The 17,320-nt window shown below is 49.2% G+C and overlaps 2 protein-coding genes across 4 annotated transcripts; one reads left to right on the top strand and one right to left on the bottom strand.

Moving 5' to 3' along the window:
* The first annotated feature begins 95 nt into the window (after positions 1-95).
* esrrd (estrogen-related receptor delta) lies at positions 96-7,357 on the top strand. Of its 3 annotated transcripts, XM_085184678.1 has the most exons (8): positions 98-253; positions 1,111-1,432; positions 1,856-2,009; positions 3,282-3,398; positions 3,477-3,584; positions 3,665-3,826; positions 4,886-5,158; positions 6,322-7,357. In XM_085184678.1, the coding sequence occupies exons 1-8, from the start codon at positions 204-206 to the stop codon at positions 6,558-6,560; spliced, it is 1,425 nt and encodes a 474-aa protein (XP_085040804.1). In that variant the 5' UTR covers positions 98-203; the 3' UTR covers positions 6,561-7,357. The 3 variants fall into 3 exon arrangements, with proteins under 3 accessions (XP_085040806.1, XP_085040803.1, XP_085040804.1); XM_085184680.1 differs by having other exon boundaries at positions 96-253; positions 1,258-1,432; positions 3,282-3,584; XM_085184677.1 differs by having other exon boundaries at positions 97-253; positions 3,282-3,584.
* Positions 5,524-17,287, bottom strand: shkbp1 (SH3KBP1 binding protein 1). Its single transcript, XM_085184676.1, has 17 exons — positions 17,151-17,287; positions 16,214-16,267; positions 15,873-15,918; positions 15,657-15,789; positions 15,494-15,574; positions 14,887-15,057; positions 14,696-14,786; positions 14,076-14,266; positions 13,861-13,976; positions 12,970-13,057; positions 11,649-11,765; positions 11,334-11,504; positions 11,081-11,236; positions 10,849-10,945; positions 10,305-10,489; positions 10,106-10,208; positions 5,524-9,937 (listed from the first exon to the last, which is right to left on the bottom strand). Exons 1-17 carry the CDS (start codon positions 17,204-17,206, stop codon positions 9,217-9,219), a joined length of 2,577 nt encoding a protein of 858 aa, XP_085040802.1. The 5' UTR covers positions 17,207-17,287; the 3' UTR covers positions 5,524-9,216.
* Positions 17,288-17,320: the final 33 nt, after the last annotated feature.

Genomic DNA, 17,320 nt, shown 5'->3' with positions numbered 1-17,320 from the left:
TGGCTGATCCTACAGGCCCCGCCCCTCACTCCCATCCCTTGCGATGACAGAACAAACAGATAAATAACAGTGCAGACTCCTGAAAGCCTCAGATGTCCCTCTGAGACAGTCTGAGGACGTTTGTCCCACTTTTTTGTTGGACCTCGAAGTATCCTCAGAGACTTTTCTTACTCGGGTGTTGGACGCTCCACAGCAGCTTCACGATGCAGCTGAAGGACTTCTGCGTGACGGGCGACCTGCTCAGCCCGCAGCGGTGAGTTCACGGAGCCTCGGCCTGAAACCGTCCTCAGGTTCAAACGTTTTAGTGAAGTTAACGCGCGTTTTCCGGATGTGTGACAGTTTTCTTTGCAGCACTTTTTGAGTAGCACAGACAAATAAATCTAAAACATTTGAAGGTACTTTTTGGAAACTCTTTAAAATCTGATGCTAACACTGTGTGGCAGCGTTCCAAGTTTAACTTTGTTCTGTGTGCATCTGAAAAAAACAAAAACAAACGATGCTGCTCTGTTTTTAAAATAACTCCAATTCTGTGCAAATGTGTATGACGTTTGTATATTATGTTTGATGAGCACGCTGTGCAGACTCACACGGTTTGTGAAATACAACCTCTGTGTGCATGTGAATATTCCTACAAGTTTTCCTGTCCTTGAACGCCACGTTGCAGCGCTCCACTCCCACACAGACTCATGTCCATGTGCACATTAATGATGATTTCCACTTTTACGGGTGGAGCTTTCACTGATCAGAGAAGCACACAGACCAAAGCTTCTCTGAAAAGACTTGTTTTCATTATCGTAAAACACGATCTGGCATTAAAAACGCGACACTTTGTACCGATGAACACGAACAAACGTCACCTTTGCACGACTATGAGCTCAGATTTAAAGGCTCGTTTCCTTCTAAAGCGCCCCCTGCTGGTCATTACACGGAATGCACGTTTAAACTCTTCGGACCAAACTTGTGAAACTTGTGATGCGTTCACGGGAAATCCAAATTTACTGTGACTCTTCTGTTTTTAACCCTGCAGCTCATTAACGGCCTTTTTATTTCGTGTTCTGCACATTTTGTCCTGGTTTGTATTTCATGCTCCTCTTTCTTCTTCCTCCTTAGCATCCTGGACTCCTCTTCTCCCTCCTCCTCCTCCCCCAGAGATGAACCTCAATCTCCACCCTCCTTCCTCTACTCCTCCCCCATTGGTCCCGCCTTTCCTCTGGAAGCCACTCTCAGCCCTTCACATGCAGAATTCTTCCTCCACAGCCCGGCTTCTTCTTCCTCCTCCTCCTCCTCCTCCTCCTCCTCCTCACCGTACAGTCTCCTGTGCCGAGCAGCGGAGCCCGACTCCCCGACAGGATGTAGTTCCAGCGGTGGAAGTAGCTCCTTGGTGTCGGAAGCGTCGCTGTGTTTTTCTGTATCGGACTCATTTTCAGCGCAGGTGAAGTTTCTGTTTAATCACATTTAAAAAACACAAACACTCTTAAAGTCTGAACGTCTCCGGGGTCGAACTGCCAAACTTCAAATTCACGTCCGTATCCAACTGTTCCTGGAAGTTTCCTCTGGTGCCCCAAAAGTCTTTAATCTGCAAAAGTTAATCCAGACTAGAGTCAGAGCTGAAGGTTGAGGTACCTGCTGAGCTCACTGACATCCAAATAAAATCCTCTAACGTCACTAAAACTGGAGCTCCGCCTTCATGGAGGTGTGTTAGTACAGTAACCTCACAGCAGTCATGTGATTGGCCATTAAAAAGGCCCCAACGCCACTCAAACGCAGCGCCGAGGTCCAGTCCAGGAACAGTTAGCTGAGGTCTGTGGGGACCGTCTTACTGCTCGCCACTGATGATGACGTCGTATATCTGCAGGTCGACTCGATCCTGAGGGGCGACTACATGACCTCGATGGGGGCCGTGGGGCCCAAAAGGCTGTGTCTGGTGTGCGGAGACTTCGCCTCCGGGTATCACTACGGCGTGGCGTCCTGCGAGGCCTGCAAGGCTTTCTTCAAGAGGACCATCCAAGGTGGGAGGAGCACGCTCATCATCTCCTGTAGAAAGAAATAAAAACATGAGGATGATGATATATTTATAAAATATAATTCTTACTATTACTAGTTTAAACGATGTTGGTGGTTTCTGACATCAGGCAGTTGATATGCTTTTCACACATGAACCTCCAAATATGTTTTTAACGGCACCCTTTAGAATAACGTTGTTACCAAGGACATCACGTGAAGATCGACCCGTGATGTGAAACTGCTGAAAAACACTAAAAAGGACAAACAGGGAATCCAAGTCATCAGTAGAGTCATAAATAAATAGAGGCTCAGCTGGTTTCTATTAAACATCAAGCTGCTGCTGATCAAAGATCTTACAGTCTGTGTGATTCATTAGCCGATCGATTCAGCAGCGCTCGCTGCATCGATTAGTGTGAGAAGCCATCGTCTCTCACATCAGCTGCTTGTTTCTCATTCCAGGCGATTGATTGGTCACGCCCGATCACTTTAGTTATTGATCTGTGCAGAGAGGTCAAAGGGAGGCCACGAAGAAACTCACAGCAGAGGGTTTTAATATCACAGGGCAGGATAATCCACGTTATTGATCCACGATGAGAGTTTGGGTTCATTTCTGATCAGTCTGAGAGACTCTCACAAAGATCAACAACACACGGCAGCTGAAGGCGTTACCGTGGTTTCTCCAGGTTAATAAACACAATCATTAGTTATTAATCGAGGCTTGGTCCCGCCTTCCTCCCCTCACTCTCAACCAGCCACAGCAGATGGCCCCGCCCCTCCCTGAGCCTGCTTCCTGTTAAAAGGGAGTTTTTCCTTCCCACTGTCACCAAGGTGCTGCTCTGTATTACTGTAGAGCTGTTACCACAGAATATAAAGACGCTACAAACTGACCACTGTATTTGCAAATATGTGATGATAAACCGAGCAGATATTTGAAGTTCACACAGCTACTGAAAATATGTTAAACGTTTATTTTGTGACACAGAAAGATTAATAAGAGTAATTTTAAAACTTAGTAGCTGCCGCCATTGTTGGAAACTGGAATTGTCTGGGCCGCGCTATGAATTCTGGGATATGTTGGGCCATGAAGGACACACCGACCCGTCCTTCAAATTCGGGGAGATGAAGGACGCATTTGAAGGAGTCGACGAAGTGGGACAGCCTTCGTCGCCTGGCTGTGACGTAATCGGCTTTCAAATGCGGCCTCCGAAGTATGCAGCCTACGTTTTGGGACACCGCTACTGACACTCCTGCTTTTACTTCCTGTTGTGGTTACCTAGGTAACATCGAATACAGCTGCCCGGTGATGAACGAGTGCGAGATCACGAAGCGCAGGAGGAAAGCCTGTCAGGCCTGCCGCTTCCAGAAGTGTCTGCGGGCCGGGATGATGAGGGAGGGTACGTTACGCCAAACGACCATTACGAGCTGGCAGGAAGTAGAACTACGTGTGTGTGAAACGCCTCTGCGTGTTGCAGGTGTCCGTCTGGACCGCGTCAGAGGGGGGCGCCAGAAGTACAGGAGGCGGGTGGAGACGGGACTGAGTTTATGCAGCAAAGCCCCGTACAGCCACCCGAGCAGCAGCAGTGAGTTCACCCTCTGAAGGCTTTCAGGTCAAATACTCGCCCACGCCCACGCCATTTATAATCCACTTCCTGTCTTTTAGGGAACAAGGTCATTTCCCACCTGCTGCTCACAGAGCCCGCCCCTTTAGCTGCCAATCAGGACGATTCGACCAATGACAGCAGCTTGCAGATCCTGTTGATCCTGTGTGACCTCCTGAACCGGGAGCTGCTGGTTCTGATTGGCTGGGCAAAACAGATTCCAGGTACATGCTCGAGACCACGCCCACCCTTAACCTCCACCTGGTCCCCAATCCAGACCACGCCCACCCTTAACCTCCACCTGGTCCCCAATCCAGACCACGCCCACCCTTAACCTCCACCTGGTCCCCAATCCGGACCACGCCCACCCTTAACCTCCACCTGGTCCCCAATCCAGACCACGCACACCCTTAACCTCCACCTGGTCCCCAATCCAGACCACGCCCACCCTTATCCGCCACCTGGTCCCCAATCCAGACCACGCCCACCCTTATCCGCCACCTGGTCCCCAATCCAGACCACGCCCACCCTTAACCTCCACCTGGTCCCCAATCCAGACCACGCCCACCCTTAACCTCCACCTGGTCCCCAATCCAGACCACGCCCACCCTTAACCTCCACCTGGTCCCCAATCCAGACCACGCACACCCTTAACCTCCACCTGGTCCCCAATCCAGACCACGCCCACCCTTATCCGCCACCTGGTCCCCAATCCAGACCACGCCCACCCTTATCCGCCACCTGGTCCCCAATCCAGACCACGCCCACCCTTAACCTCCACCTGGTCCCCAATCCAGACCACGCCCACCCTTATCCGCCACCTGGTCCCTAATCCAGACCACGCCCACCCTTAACCTCCACCTGGTCCCCAATCCAGACCACGCCCACCCTTATCCGCCACCTGGTCCCCAATCCAGACCACGCCCACCCTTAACCTCCACCTGGTCCCCAATCCAGACCACGCCCACCCTTATCCGCCACCTGGTCCCCAATCCAGACCACGCCCACCCTTATCCGCCACCTGGTCCCCAATCCAGACCACGCCCACCCTTAACCTCCACCTGGTCCCCAATCCAGACCACGCCCACCCTTATCCGCCACCTGGTCCCCAATCCAGACCACGCCCACCCTTAACCTCCACCTGGTCCCCAATCCAGACCACGCCCACCCTTAACCTTTACTTGGTTATCCAGAGCACTGGGACATTATGTATAAACACAGGTAAAATAATAATAATAATTATTATTATTTGTCATTTATTACTCTGCCCCGCCCACTCCCAGGCTTCTCTGGACTCTCATTGGTCGATCAGATGTCGCTTCTGCAGAGCGGCTGGATGGAGGCGCTGCTGGTGGGTGTGGCCTGGCGCTCCCAGGGCGCAGGGGGGGACGAGCTCGTGTTTGCCGGGAATCTGTGTCTGGACGAAGCTCAGTGTCGAGCCACGGGATTGGCTGACCTGTACGAGGCGCTGCGTCACCTGATAGCGAAATACAGAGCGATGAAGCTGAGCCCTGAGGAGGTGGTGACCCTGAAGGCCATGGCGCTTGCCAACTCTGGTAAGAAGCCAATAGCACCACTGCCTGTAACCACAGTAGGACAGTGTGTCAGGGCAGAACAGGCCTGTAGGGGGCGATGTTTCCCTGAAGTTTGATAGAAGAAACAAATAATCTCGTTTCAATCTCGTCCTGATGGAGTAACCTGCTTATGCTCTGTGACACATTCTTCATGATTTCTGTTTGACTCAAAGCGTTATGGCTGCACATAAACTCAGATATTAACACTTCCTGGCTGTCTGAGTTTCAAAATAAGAGCCTGAGATGAATGATGATTAAGTTAAACAACTCGTCTGCATCTCACAGGACAGCACTGTGGTATAAATGATGCAGCAGTTCCAGCACTCTCATGTTTTACACACACACACACACACACACACACACACCTGATCAATATGGCTGCTGTGTATCTGTGAGCGGGACAGCTGAGGAGCTCCAGCATGAACTCAGATATTGATTTTACCACCATAACCCCTCCACTCATTGATCTTAGAGGAGTGGTTATTGATATTGATCAGACTCTGGGAGCTGAAACAGCAGTATTGATTAATCCCAGACTTGAATTATTTTTGTGGCTCTCACTGTCGCAGTTCAGTGGTCAGCAGAGCGTTTAGCGGCGGCGCTGGAGGCTGCAGGCGAGGAGCAGCCGATCAATAACACCGAAGTCTGCTCAGACTCTCACTGTCTCAGCCTCAGATCAATAAACAGACTGGCAGACAGGCCTGTGGCTGCACAGCTGTGTGTCCTAAACCTGCAGATACTCAGACGTGCAGACACACTCACAGCTTCTGATCAATCGATCAGGGGAAACATATTGAGCTGATTAATAAGCAGCACCCAAACGTTCCGGTCTGTGATTTACAGACGTAAACAGGACCCAGTCTTTAAAAACTAAAGCAGTCTGAGACTGCACGCGTCCTCCACCATCATGTGTCCAGTTTCATGCAAACTCATCCATAACTAGTTCAGTTTTCCTGCTAACACAAAACGAACCAATCACATGACCTCACATGATGTAGGTGAAAGACTTTTGGAGCCAGTAGTGACCATATTTAGACCAGAGCCTCAAGTGGCCATGAGAGGAACTGCACGTTGTGTTTGTAGCAGTGGTTTGGTCGTTTGTCCTGATACAGCTGCATTCTAACCTGCGTCTGTCCGTCTGTCAGACGCCGACCCGGTGGACTGCCCGGACTCGCTGCAGAGGTTTCAGGACGGGCTCCACGAGGCGCTGCAGGACTACGAGTCGTCCCGCCGGGAGCAGCACCGAGCAGGACGGCTGCTCATGACCCTCCCCCTGCTACGACAGACCGCCGACCGAGCCGTGCAGGCTTTCCTGCGGCTGCACCGCCACCGCCACGTCCCCATCCACAAACTGCTGCTGGAGATGCTCGACGCCAAGGCCTGACCGCTTCCTGTCGGCCATTTATCGGGGAGACTGTAAAATGACCCAATGCACTTGACTTTTAGCTTTCAGAGAAGTTATATTTTTGTATCATGATGTGTTGAGATGTTTGTTTTTTGGCAGAAATGAGCTTCCGTACTTTTTGTTTATGGGACCGTTCAGTAAAGCTCATTTCTGCTCAAAGATCCAGCGTTACAGCTTTTCATCAGAAAACATTCAAGTGGAACCGTTCTACTCATCTGCAGCTTGGGTTCTGCTAGGGCAGCTTTGCATGAGTCACAGTTCAGAATAACCCTTCTTTGTCTGATACTGGGCCTCTGTCTCAAACAAGCTACTCCCCGTTTAAGGGCTACCGTCCTACTTAAATGTTTGAACGGCGAGTGGGCGGGGCCTTTATGTCTGAGATGACTACAGTAGGGATATCCTCTGTGACATCACACAGACCAACATCAGAAAAAAAAGTTTGAAACAGAGTGTTCGTCTCACTGAAGTCGTTATTAGAAACTTGGCTCATGTTTATTATGAACAGGAAAGCAGAACAGAGCCCCTTTAACCAATCAGCAAACACTTATTTAAGCTCCGCCTCCTGTAGGAAAAGGTGGGATTATCTAGAGTCAGATTTAAACTTATTTTTATAAACTAAAATATTTTGGTGGGATATCTATTTTTCCACGATGACGCGATCAAACTGCGACGCCGAGTCGTCGTTTAAATGGCTGTGGATGTTTACTGTGTCAGAGCTGTTTGTTTTAATAATAAATTAAAGCTTTTGGAATAAAATCATCTTTTATCTTCTAAAATCTCTCATGTCATGTCTCTAAGACATGAGTCTTTACAACATGAGCTGAGCTGTAAGCAGAGTTGGAAACCATTAAAAACATTAGATTCCTAATGGCTGAAGATGCTGCATTCACAGGTCGTAGGAAACTAGACATCTGTCATCCTCTGTGGAAGTGTCTCTCTCTCGTTTTTCACCACTTCAAACAATATACATAATATAATGATATATTATTAATAAATAATAAAATCTAGACATAATAAAATAACAGTTAAGATAAACATTTTTTTTTAAAAAAATTTAAAACATAAGAGAGCGAAGACCTCGTGGAGTTTGTCAATTTGTCACTGTAAACGTTTGGGACACTCCTTTGATGGGAAAAATCTTCATCTTGTAACTCAGACTTTGAATTTCCCTGTGGGAATAATAGTCATAGCAGCGTAAATACCACAAACGTCAAGTACTCATAAAAAATGCCGTGCATGTAGCCTGAACCACGAGGCAGCTCAAAGCAAACAGACAGGCTGAAGCTAAAAGTGTCAAAGCTGAGCGAGCATCAGAAACTAACCTGTGGCTGAGGTCAGCTTACCCGAGGAAGACTGTGGGCAGCAGGCGGCTCTGCTTCATCACAGTAAAGGAGGAAGACGGTTTACTCTGAGGCGTCTTGGAAATACATTTTCCCCTTAAAAGCACCAATGCAGCAGAAAAAGGACTCATGCTTTGAGTGATATATTATTGTTTATTATCGATTAGGATTATTAATGCATCATCAGGATTCATAGGTAACTTACAAAATCTGAGAAACAGTAGAAAGTCGTGAAAAATAATCGCCTGACAGCCCTGAACGCACCGTGAAGAAATAACAGGTGAGCTGCACCCCTAACATTCCTATACTGGAGTCTCCCCCTGCTGGCAATAAAGTGTACTACAGAAAACCTAAACAGTTACACCCTCTGCACTCCCAGTGAAGGAGCTTCAAACGAGCTCAGAATTTAAATTTAAATTGGATTTTTGATATTTTGGTGACATGATGAGTTTGAAAACGTAAACATGTAGAGTTCATAAAACCTTCAAAGGCTGTTTCAGAGACCTGAAGACCCCCAAACAGGGAAATGAGTCCTGATGCACACAGTTCCCTTCAAATCGTTTCAGTTTTTGACCCTTTAATTATTTTATTTCATCTGCAACTGAGAAAAAAATATAACTACCACACATGTTCAGACACGCCGCAATTCAAATATATTTAACTTAATATAATATTTTAAAAATAATGGAAATTAGTTTTTGTTCCAGGGAAGTTCCTGGAGATTTGGGGAATTATCAGGTTTCCTGAAAGCAGCTGTGAGACGTTCAGGGTCAGTAAGTCAGCAAACATACAAATGAAATAAAGACAAAACTGTGAATCTGTTAGAAAAGTTAGAAAGAGTGCTGGTTAGAAAAGCTACAAACAGCAGGTCTTTGTGCTCGATCACCTGATTTTACTCTTTTAGCTCAGTTTTTGGTCTCCACCGCCTCCTGAAGGAAGCGTCCGTCTCTTCAGCTGCCAGAAGCTGAACTGTGACGTTACAGAGCGACAGGTCACTCTGATAACAGCGACGCATCAGCATGGCCGATGTGGGCTTCCTACAGCGGCTCTGACCTGGTCTTCATAACCATCTAGTTCTAATTAAAAGACGCTTTTGTGCCTATGAGGTTACTTCTCCTCGCCATGGGGCCTTTTTCTTGTTTTTACCTGAAATAAAGGCTGAAGGTGGATCTGCAGCCGTTATCAAAAACCACCGGAGGAGCCGATCGCATCATTTTCTTCTTCACGTCTCACCTGACGACAGCTTTTAGTCATGTTTTCAGTTTTTTCAGCCATCGTGTGTCCAGATCAGCCAATCAGAAGCTGGTCTCATTCATATGTGGTTTGGGGCTGGTGGGCGGGCCAGAAGGGGTGGGGCTGTCGGGACCTGGGGGACTCTCGGGGGTCCTCGAGGAATCAACGGGTGACGCCGCAGTGTTGCGGCGAGGGGAGACCGATGCCTGAGAACGGGTCGGGCTCACCGCTGCGGAGGCAGGGCTCGGCGGGGAAGCGGGTGAGGTCCTGCGGTGTAATGACGACGAGGAGAGCGGTGACGAGGACAGCGATGATGGCGGTCCAGGTGAATGTCGAGCAGCAGGGGGTACAGTGAAGGTGGGAGGGGTCCTAAGGCCGAATTTGGCCTCCAACTCACTGCACACCGCCAGGCTCCGCCTGATGCCCTCTGACCCCGGCGGGAACCCTGCGCTCACAGCCGCCTCTGAACCCTTGGCGAGCTCCTGGCAGCGCTCAACAAAGCTCCCCCTGCGCACAGACACACAGTCTTTGTCCCGGTCCAGATGCCTGAGGGGACGGGGGCTGCTGGTCTGGCTGGAGGCGGGGTAGGAGGGGCCTTGTTGCAGTCCAGGAGAAAAGCCAGCTTCTCGGGCAGGTTTAGCGAAGGGAACGGGGGGCGGAGCCTGGCGGGGGAGGCTGCCGTACAGCGACGCAGACGAACCCGAACCTCCGGCTGCACCTCGTCCTCCTCCTGTAGAGCGAAGGTGCTCTGTCCTGAAGGCATCGCTGAGCTGAGAGTGAAGGCTGCAGGAACAGGAAGTGACACAAGTCAGCAACCACAGTAAGAGCGTGATGTTTACGACTGACCAATGGCAGCCATCAAAGACGCGAGATTAGACGTCGTCTGTCAAAATAGAAACACCAACTCTGCATCACTCTGTGTGACTGAGGCTCAGCGTGAGCGAACTCTACCTGCAGGTCGAGGCTCTGGGTGTGCTGTCAGGTGTTCTGGTCAGAGCCAGGTCGCACTGGTCCAGCAGCTCCAGCAGCTCCTCCTCCGTGGGCCCGCCCAGTGCTGCCAAACAGCCAATGAGAACCCGTGTTGATCAGCTGCTAACTAATCGCAGAGCACAAAAAGTTGTTCTTTTACATCACGAGTCTGGACTTTTACCTCTGATGTCGACCTTGCCGGCGATCTCCATGGCGGTGGTCAGGTCCCACATCTGGATGCTGCCGTTGCTGTGGCCGCTGAACAGGTAGCGACGCGGCCGAGAGCCGATGCGGCTCGAGCCCTCGCACTCGTGGACCATGAAGGCCGTGATGGAGGTCCCATCCACCGAACGCACCTCACATACCCTGACACACACACACACACACACACACACACACACACACACACACACACACACACACACACACACACACACACACACACACAACGTTCAGTGTCACATGATCACAGGTTGTTGTTCTGTTCGTATTATGTTTACTTTCCAACATGGACGTCAATACTCGACACGCCAGTCGACAGACAGGCGGCGTGATTTGTTACCTCCTTGTTGAACCAATCTAACGCAGTGTTGTTGTTTTTAATTGTGTTGTTTGTCTTTCATGCATGTGTGGAACAGGAACAGCAGCTGCTGTTACTGCAGGAGCGAACGGGGATCCTAATAAACCAAACTGACCACACAGTTATAACCAAGTGTCTCTCCCACCTCTTCCCATTGGAGGACAATCGGACGTAGAGTTTATCCGTGTCGGGAACGACTCTCTGGATGAACACCTGCTGATCGTCTCTCTCTCCGTACGGCCCTGAAACCAACGAGACAATGAAATGAGATCTGAGGAAATATGAAAAAGTAAAAGTTTGAATTCGATCGCTTCGTTACAGAAACAGAGCTGCAGTCCTCAAACGCTGCAGCTCGGACTGATCGGGGTGACAGTTACCGATCTCGGTGCCGGCGCTGCAGCCTCCGTGCCCGTCCACGTCGTCCAGGCTGAGGATCTTGAAGGAGGTGAGCGGCGTGGACCCCGGCTGGGTGGAGATCATCCCTCTGAAGCGAGTCACCGTCCACGTCCGCACGTGGTTGTTATCTGCACAAACTGAAGGACGGCGATGAAGATGAGCTCAGGAACAACGACATCAGCTTAAACCATTCGACACAGAACGCCAGTTTCCAAGACGAGGCGATTCTCGTACCTGAGATGAGGTGCTTCTCCGACAGCATGATCTTGGTGACAGGGCTGCGGTGGACAGAGAAGGTCTGGAAAAGCTGAGGCCCTGAGCCGACGGTCTCTGGATGCTGCACGATGACTCGAACGGTCCCCGAGCTGGTCCCGTACGCAATCTCGATCCAGTTCCCGCTGTCACCTGAGCAAACCGGAGAAGTGTGAGAAGGCTGCAGGAACATGAAGACTAAGACTTTCCCTGACTCATTAACAGACGGAGGTCCAGGTGAAGGAATGTGAACGCCCTGCAATAGTTGTATTAGCAGCAGTGTTAGTGTCTCCGTACTTGTTTTGGGTGTGAGGTAGACGCTGAGAGCGGTGATGGCGTCTTCGGTCGGGTCTCTGTACAGCTCCGTCACCAGCAGGTCGTTATCCTTCATCCTCAGAGGAAACTTCTGAACATCTGACCAGCAAACAGGGACATCGTGAACAGCGGGGACTTTTTAAACATCTGTCACGTCGTGAAGCCAAAACCTCCCAATGAAAGCTGGTGAGGTTCTAGAGCGGCCCACAGTATTTACTGAACAGATTCAGGTTGGTATATTAATGACCACGACCCAACAATCTGATGAATTTATACTCGTACCAGGGCTGCCACATTATTTTGATAGTCGACTAATCAGATCATCATCCATTGGACGTAAAACATACAGCTTATTGCACCAGCAGCATCTGCTCTTATATAACTATCATTAGCTTAAAGCTTTAAGTGTTTAAGGTCTGTGCTAACTAAAAATAAAGACAAGATGATAGTTTATTAAATTTTAATGAAATTTGCAGATTGTTTCGGTGAAGTTTAATAAACTCCTTGCTATCTAAAATATAACAGGACACCGGAGTAAATTCTCCAGCATCTCACACTTCTGATAATCAGCTGTCTGCTTGACGTTTATTCAGCTGTGTAAAAACTATAACTTTAATCTCAGCCAAACCGATTTACTCAGGAACAAATAAAATACTAAAAAAAAGCCAAACAATAACATTTTTAAGTTATCTAAGTGACTTATATATCATGTTTAACCTGAGTAGTGAAAGACTGGGAGTCCGGTGTTCTCACGGCTCTAGTGAGCCTAGCCCCCGGCTAGCTATCGAGCTAGCGGGTAATAGACGTCTCTGAAAACGTCGGAGCGCTTTTGAAAATATGTGGTGTCTTGATAAACTGAGCAGATATTTGAGGTTTACACAGCTACATTCTCACCTGAAAATATGTTAAACGTTTATTTTGTGACCCAGAAAGAATAATAAGAGTAATATTAAAACTAACTAGCTGCCGCCATTGTTGGAAACTTTGTTGTTGGAGCTGGGCCGCGCTATGAATTCTGGGACACAGCTTCTTCTTCTTCTTCGGGGTTTAACGGCAGCTGGCATCCTTGTACATGCAGTGCTGCCATCTTCTGTTTCAGTCCGTTATTACACTCTTAAATCCTACTACTTATTCCTGCGTCTTTTGTGATCTTACAAAGCTTCAAACGACGCGTCGACTATTAAATCAGTCGTCGACGATTTTGATAGTCGACGTAATCGTGACTTGTCGACTAATCGTGGCAGCCCTAACTCGTACTGAGCAGGTTTCAGTTGATCCGACTCATCGATCTGCAGCTTCTTACCGATGTAGTAGATGGAGCCGTTGTTGCAGCCCAGGATAAGGAAGGAGCCGGCGGTGTCGTAGCTGCTGATGGGAACCACATCCTGGTTCTGCAAAGGTCACAGAGAACATGTGTGAAGCAGACCGATAACCACCTGAAACTGACTCGGTCCAATCAGCTCCCTCGGCAGGTGTTCAGGCTTCAGCACGTTTCGACCTCACTGAAGCAGCACCCGTACCACATCTGAAACCTGCTCCTCACTCCTCTCACAGACTGAGGAGAGCCACAGCTCTCCTCAGTCTGTCTTTGGCTGCAGGGGTCACAGGGGGTCACAGGACCCTGCAGCCAGTCTGGTGGATTGACTCCACGGCGACACATGACCCAGGTCTCTGGTTAGACCGCCACAAGACCCAGTGAGCATGAGACTCAAAGCAGACATTTAATGAGCTGTCCATTTACAGACAGATGATGAGGCGCTCTTAAAAACAGATTTAACATGAACGTGTCGTTTTAAACGTGACAGAAAGGTCGGTAACACTGACGAACCAAAGGTTAGCCCTCTGACTCATGAACACTCATAATGCTCATCACTCTTTTTTTCCAGACGAACCTCTAAGAGCTCAAACGCCGCGCTGCGTGCCCGACCGGACGCTCTGATGAGACGCTTTATGGTGAGGCAGCGAGCGGGCTTCTCCTCCCAAACATCACGTAACGTTCAACATCAACCTTTCCAAACGCAGGCTGGCTCTGAACGAGGTGGCAAACGCACGTCTCAGTTTTCGGTCTGCCGCCACCTGGGGGCGGTGCCACAAACACGATGAACAGCTCTCCAGGTTACGTTTAAGAGGCGAGAGACTCTTTGAGACAAACCGTGGGCGATCACCGCGACCATCTGAGAGCGTCTCCACCCACCTGCCAGTGTTTGGTGACTGCGTTCCACACCCCCACCTTCCCCGTGTGGCTGGTGGCGATGAGCTGGTTACCAACAAAGAAGAGAGCCTCAGCGGGGACGTTGAGACTGAAGACGCCTGCGGGGAGGGAGAAACACGTTTTTTGTTAACGTTTCCCGAGCAGCTCATCAAACCTACGTCCCGACTCCCGGGAACGCTGCGCGCAGAAACTCGTACCGATTTCATTGCCGTTGCCATCGGGGCAAATGGACCAGAGGATGATCTCCGTCACCGAGGCGACAGCCACCATCTTGTCGTTGTCTCCCAGCGACCCGCCCATCACTTTGGCGTTGAGCGCGACTCTGTCGATCATCCAGTCGAGGCGGGGAGAGGTGAAGACCTGCTGCCACCCGGTCGACTCCTTCACCCTGAGAGAGGAGGCGGGAAGAAAACCAGTCTGAACATCAGCAGCAGAGGGACAGCCAATCAGAAGACAGTTAGCTTACAGTGGGAGGAGCTAAAAAAGCTTCCCCCCACTTCTCTGGCAGACTACAAACTGACGGGACGACTCAGTATGGAATAAGGATTATTGGGACGATTATTAGCTAATCTGAGATTAACGCGAACCTACAGTCAAATTTAAACGGTGATAAATGACCTGCAGTTAAAGGTGTGTGAGAGCACGCAGCAGTGACCTGTGTGCACGTGTGCGTCTCTCTAAGGAGGCTCGAGGTTTTACTGAAACCGTTACAGATGCTCGGACGGAGGTGTGGATGCAGCAGGATGTGCCGATGTGTCTGAGCCGCTCCCAGTCATGTGAAAACAAATAAACAACAGAGGTCATGTGACGCGTTTACCTGTAGCAGACCACGAACTGCGCGTAGGCCACAGCGATCCAGTTATGATGGCCGCAGATGATCCGAACCATGCCGGGGTCAGATGACTGCCCTGAACACACACACACACACGCACACACACACTGAAACTCCCACCACGTCCCTCCGATCTTAAAAAATAAAAATAAAGCAGCATTATTTAACGTGCCGACCTCCTGACGTCCTCTCCTCGTTCATGCCTCTTCCCAGTATCCCAGAATTCCCGAGGTTCGGAGGCATCGTGTTGCTGCGTCGGACTGGCGCTCGCTCTACAGGAACAACGCGGCCCGCCATGAACTGCGACCCGGCCACGCTGTGACGGTTCCGACGCTTCGCCGGGTGCACTGGGACGACACAGACAGAAGGAGCTGTGACTCAGGATCACGCCTCCACGTTTCAGTTAGAAACATTAATTATGTTTGCATCATTTTATGATAATAAAACATAAAAACATGATTGAAGGCACTTTAAAAACACTGAATAAAAAGAAGCGATGAGCCTCCTGCGGCACATTTTATGTGAAACAGAAAAGATTTCGTTATTTTAATCATAACAACTTTGTAAGTTTGCAATGATTTGTATATAATAAATACAGAAATGTTCACATTGTATCAATATTTTACCTGATAAAGCATTTTAACGTTTTTTTAAGATATTTAATTTCAAAATTGTTACATTTTTATAGAAAGCATCCTAACACCTGCATAAATTATGTGTTGTGTATTTAAACTTCCTGAAGGCTGTCAGGTGGGGTCAGGTGTGCTGTGAGGACAGGTGTACCTGCAGGCGGCAGGTAACCGTTGAACAGGACGTTTCCGCAGGACGACCGGTCCAGCTCGTCACACAGCTGCAGCTTACGCACTGTCCAAAAACAAAGTGATGAAGAACGTTTAGTGACGTCTGCGGGTTTACGTGCTCAGCTCAGAGTGCGGTCCAGCCTCACCGAGCGGCGTGATGCCGTAGAACTCGGCCTCGTGCATGAGCATGTGCACGTTGATGGAGCGCGGGTGGAGCTCTTTGGTCCGCAGGAAGTTGAGGATGGGCGCGAACAGGGAGGGGTCCCTGTCGATGAAGATCTACAGCGAGAGAGGAGGGACAAACGCAGTTATCGTGAGGAGGAAAAGCACGCGGGGACGTGAGGAAGAGGAGCTTTACTTACAGCTCCAGTTTCATCCTTCAGAGTCGAGATCCGGCCGCTCAAAAGGCTGAAGAGAGAAAACCCAAAGAACCATCGAGACGTCAGAAACCAGCAAATTCAGCTTTTCAAAATATAAGAAGCAGTCCAGTCTCATCTGCCTTTCATTTCACTTACACAACAATTTCATCACATCACAGACTAGCTCACGTAAGCATATTAACATGTTTCTGCACACATTCAACCAAATAAGCAGACTTTTAGCATGTCCAGCTCAAAATCAGCTTTCAGGGAGTGAAGCACATGTAGTCCAGAGAAAGTAATCTAAAAACCCCGGGCAGCCAGGGTCTCCCCCTCTGACCCACCTGGAGAAAAAGGAGTCAGGGACCCAGGTGAGCGTCTGGCGGGAGGTGCTGAACCTGAAAGCAAACACACACTCGTTGACTCTTATGTTGTCATAAAACAACAGCAGTGTGAACAGCTCCCCTCTCCTCCTCCTCCTCGCTGACCTTTCACTCCTTATCTGACCCTGGTGATACCTGCGCCTCGTGCACGGAGTCACAGGTGCACATTAAAGTCTAATGAGCACCGAGAAACTTTTACATCCGTTTTTACTACCGGACATGAAACTGTTGCCCTGCTGCGCTCCAGCACGCCGTGATTTCCTGCATCCGCGTCTTGGTTAAAGGTCAATATTTTATCACTAAACACGGAATAAAACACGAGCTTCGGTCTTTATAAACACTCCTGACTTAAACAGTCCCTCTGCCTGACTCTGTGACATGTTTAATAGGTGAACATGTACCTGACATCACCTGCCTTTCAACAAAAGACAACCCTGTTTTGCTAACTTTAACAGTTCCATTGTCGGACAGCATAGTTTTAACTTATTTACGTTAAACAGGTCAAATATAAACTCTTACTGAAGTAAATCTGAACTTAATTGTTTATTCGTCGTTTATATGTTTAATGTGCGCAGTACAGCTAGCTTACAGCGGCTCGTTTCCTGTTTCTCTCCTCTGTGCCAGGTTCAGGTGTGAGCAAAGTTATGCTAGCTAACAATAACAAAGTGCGGGGCTGGAAAAACTCACAAAGCGCGAAACACGGACTTTATAACCGGGTTAAAACATCTAAAGTATACTGTGCAATAGAAGGGGTTATAAAACGTGTTTAATGTCTTAGCGCAGAGATACTTTAGAGAACATTACTACACAATGATACTGGAAGCAGTCTGTCCGATAATGGATCCTCCCATGTTAGCCGCGGGAGCTAGCCGGGTTAGCAGCCACTCCCGGGTCTCACCTCTTCCCTCCGACGTTCAGGTGGATGATGTCCCCGCTCCTCGCCGTGGTGGACATCCTCTAAAGGCCCGGAGACTCCGACAATGACCGCCAAAGACACAGTTTTAATCCATTTTTCGGTGATAAACTCCGTTTCCGTTGTGCTTTAAGCCGGCTTCCGGAGGTCGGACA

The sequence above is a fragment of the Neolamprologus multifasciatus genome, chromosome 14 (genome assembly GCF_963576455.1).
Source record: "Neolamprologus multifasciatus chromosome 14, fNeoMul1.2, whole genome shotgun sequence".
Classification (NCBI taxonomy): Eukaryota; Metazoa; Chordata; class Actinopteri; order Cichliformes; family Cichlidae; genus Neolamprologus; species Neolamprologus multifasciatus.
This window is presented reverse-complemented; position numbering and strand designations above follow the sequence as displayed.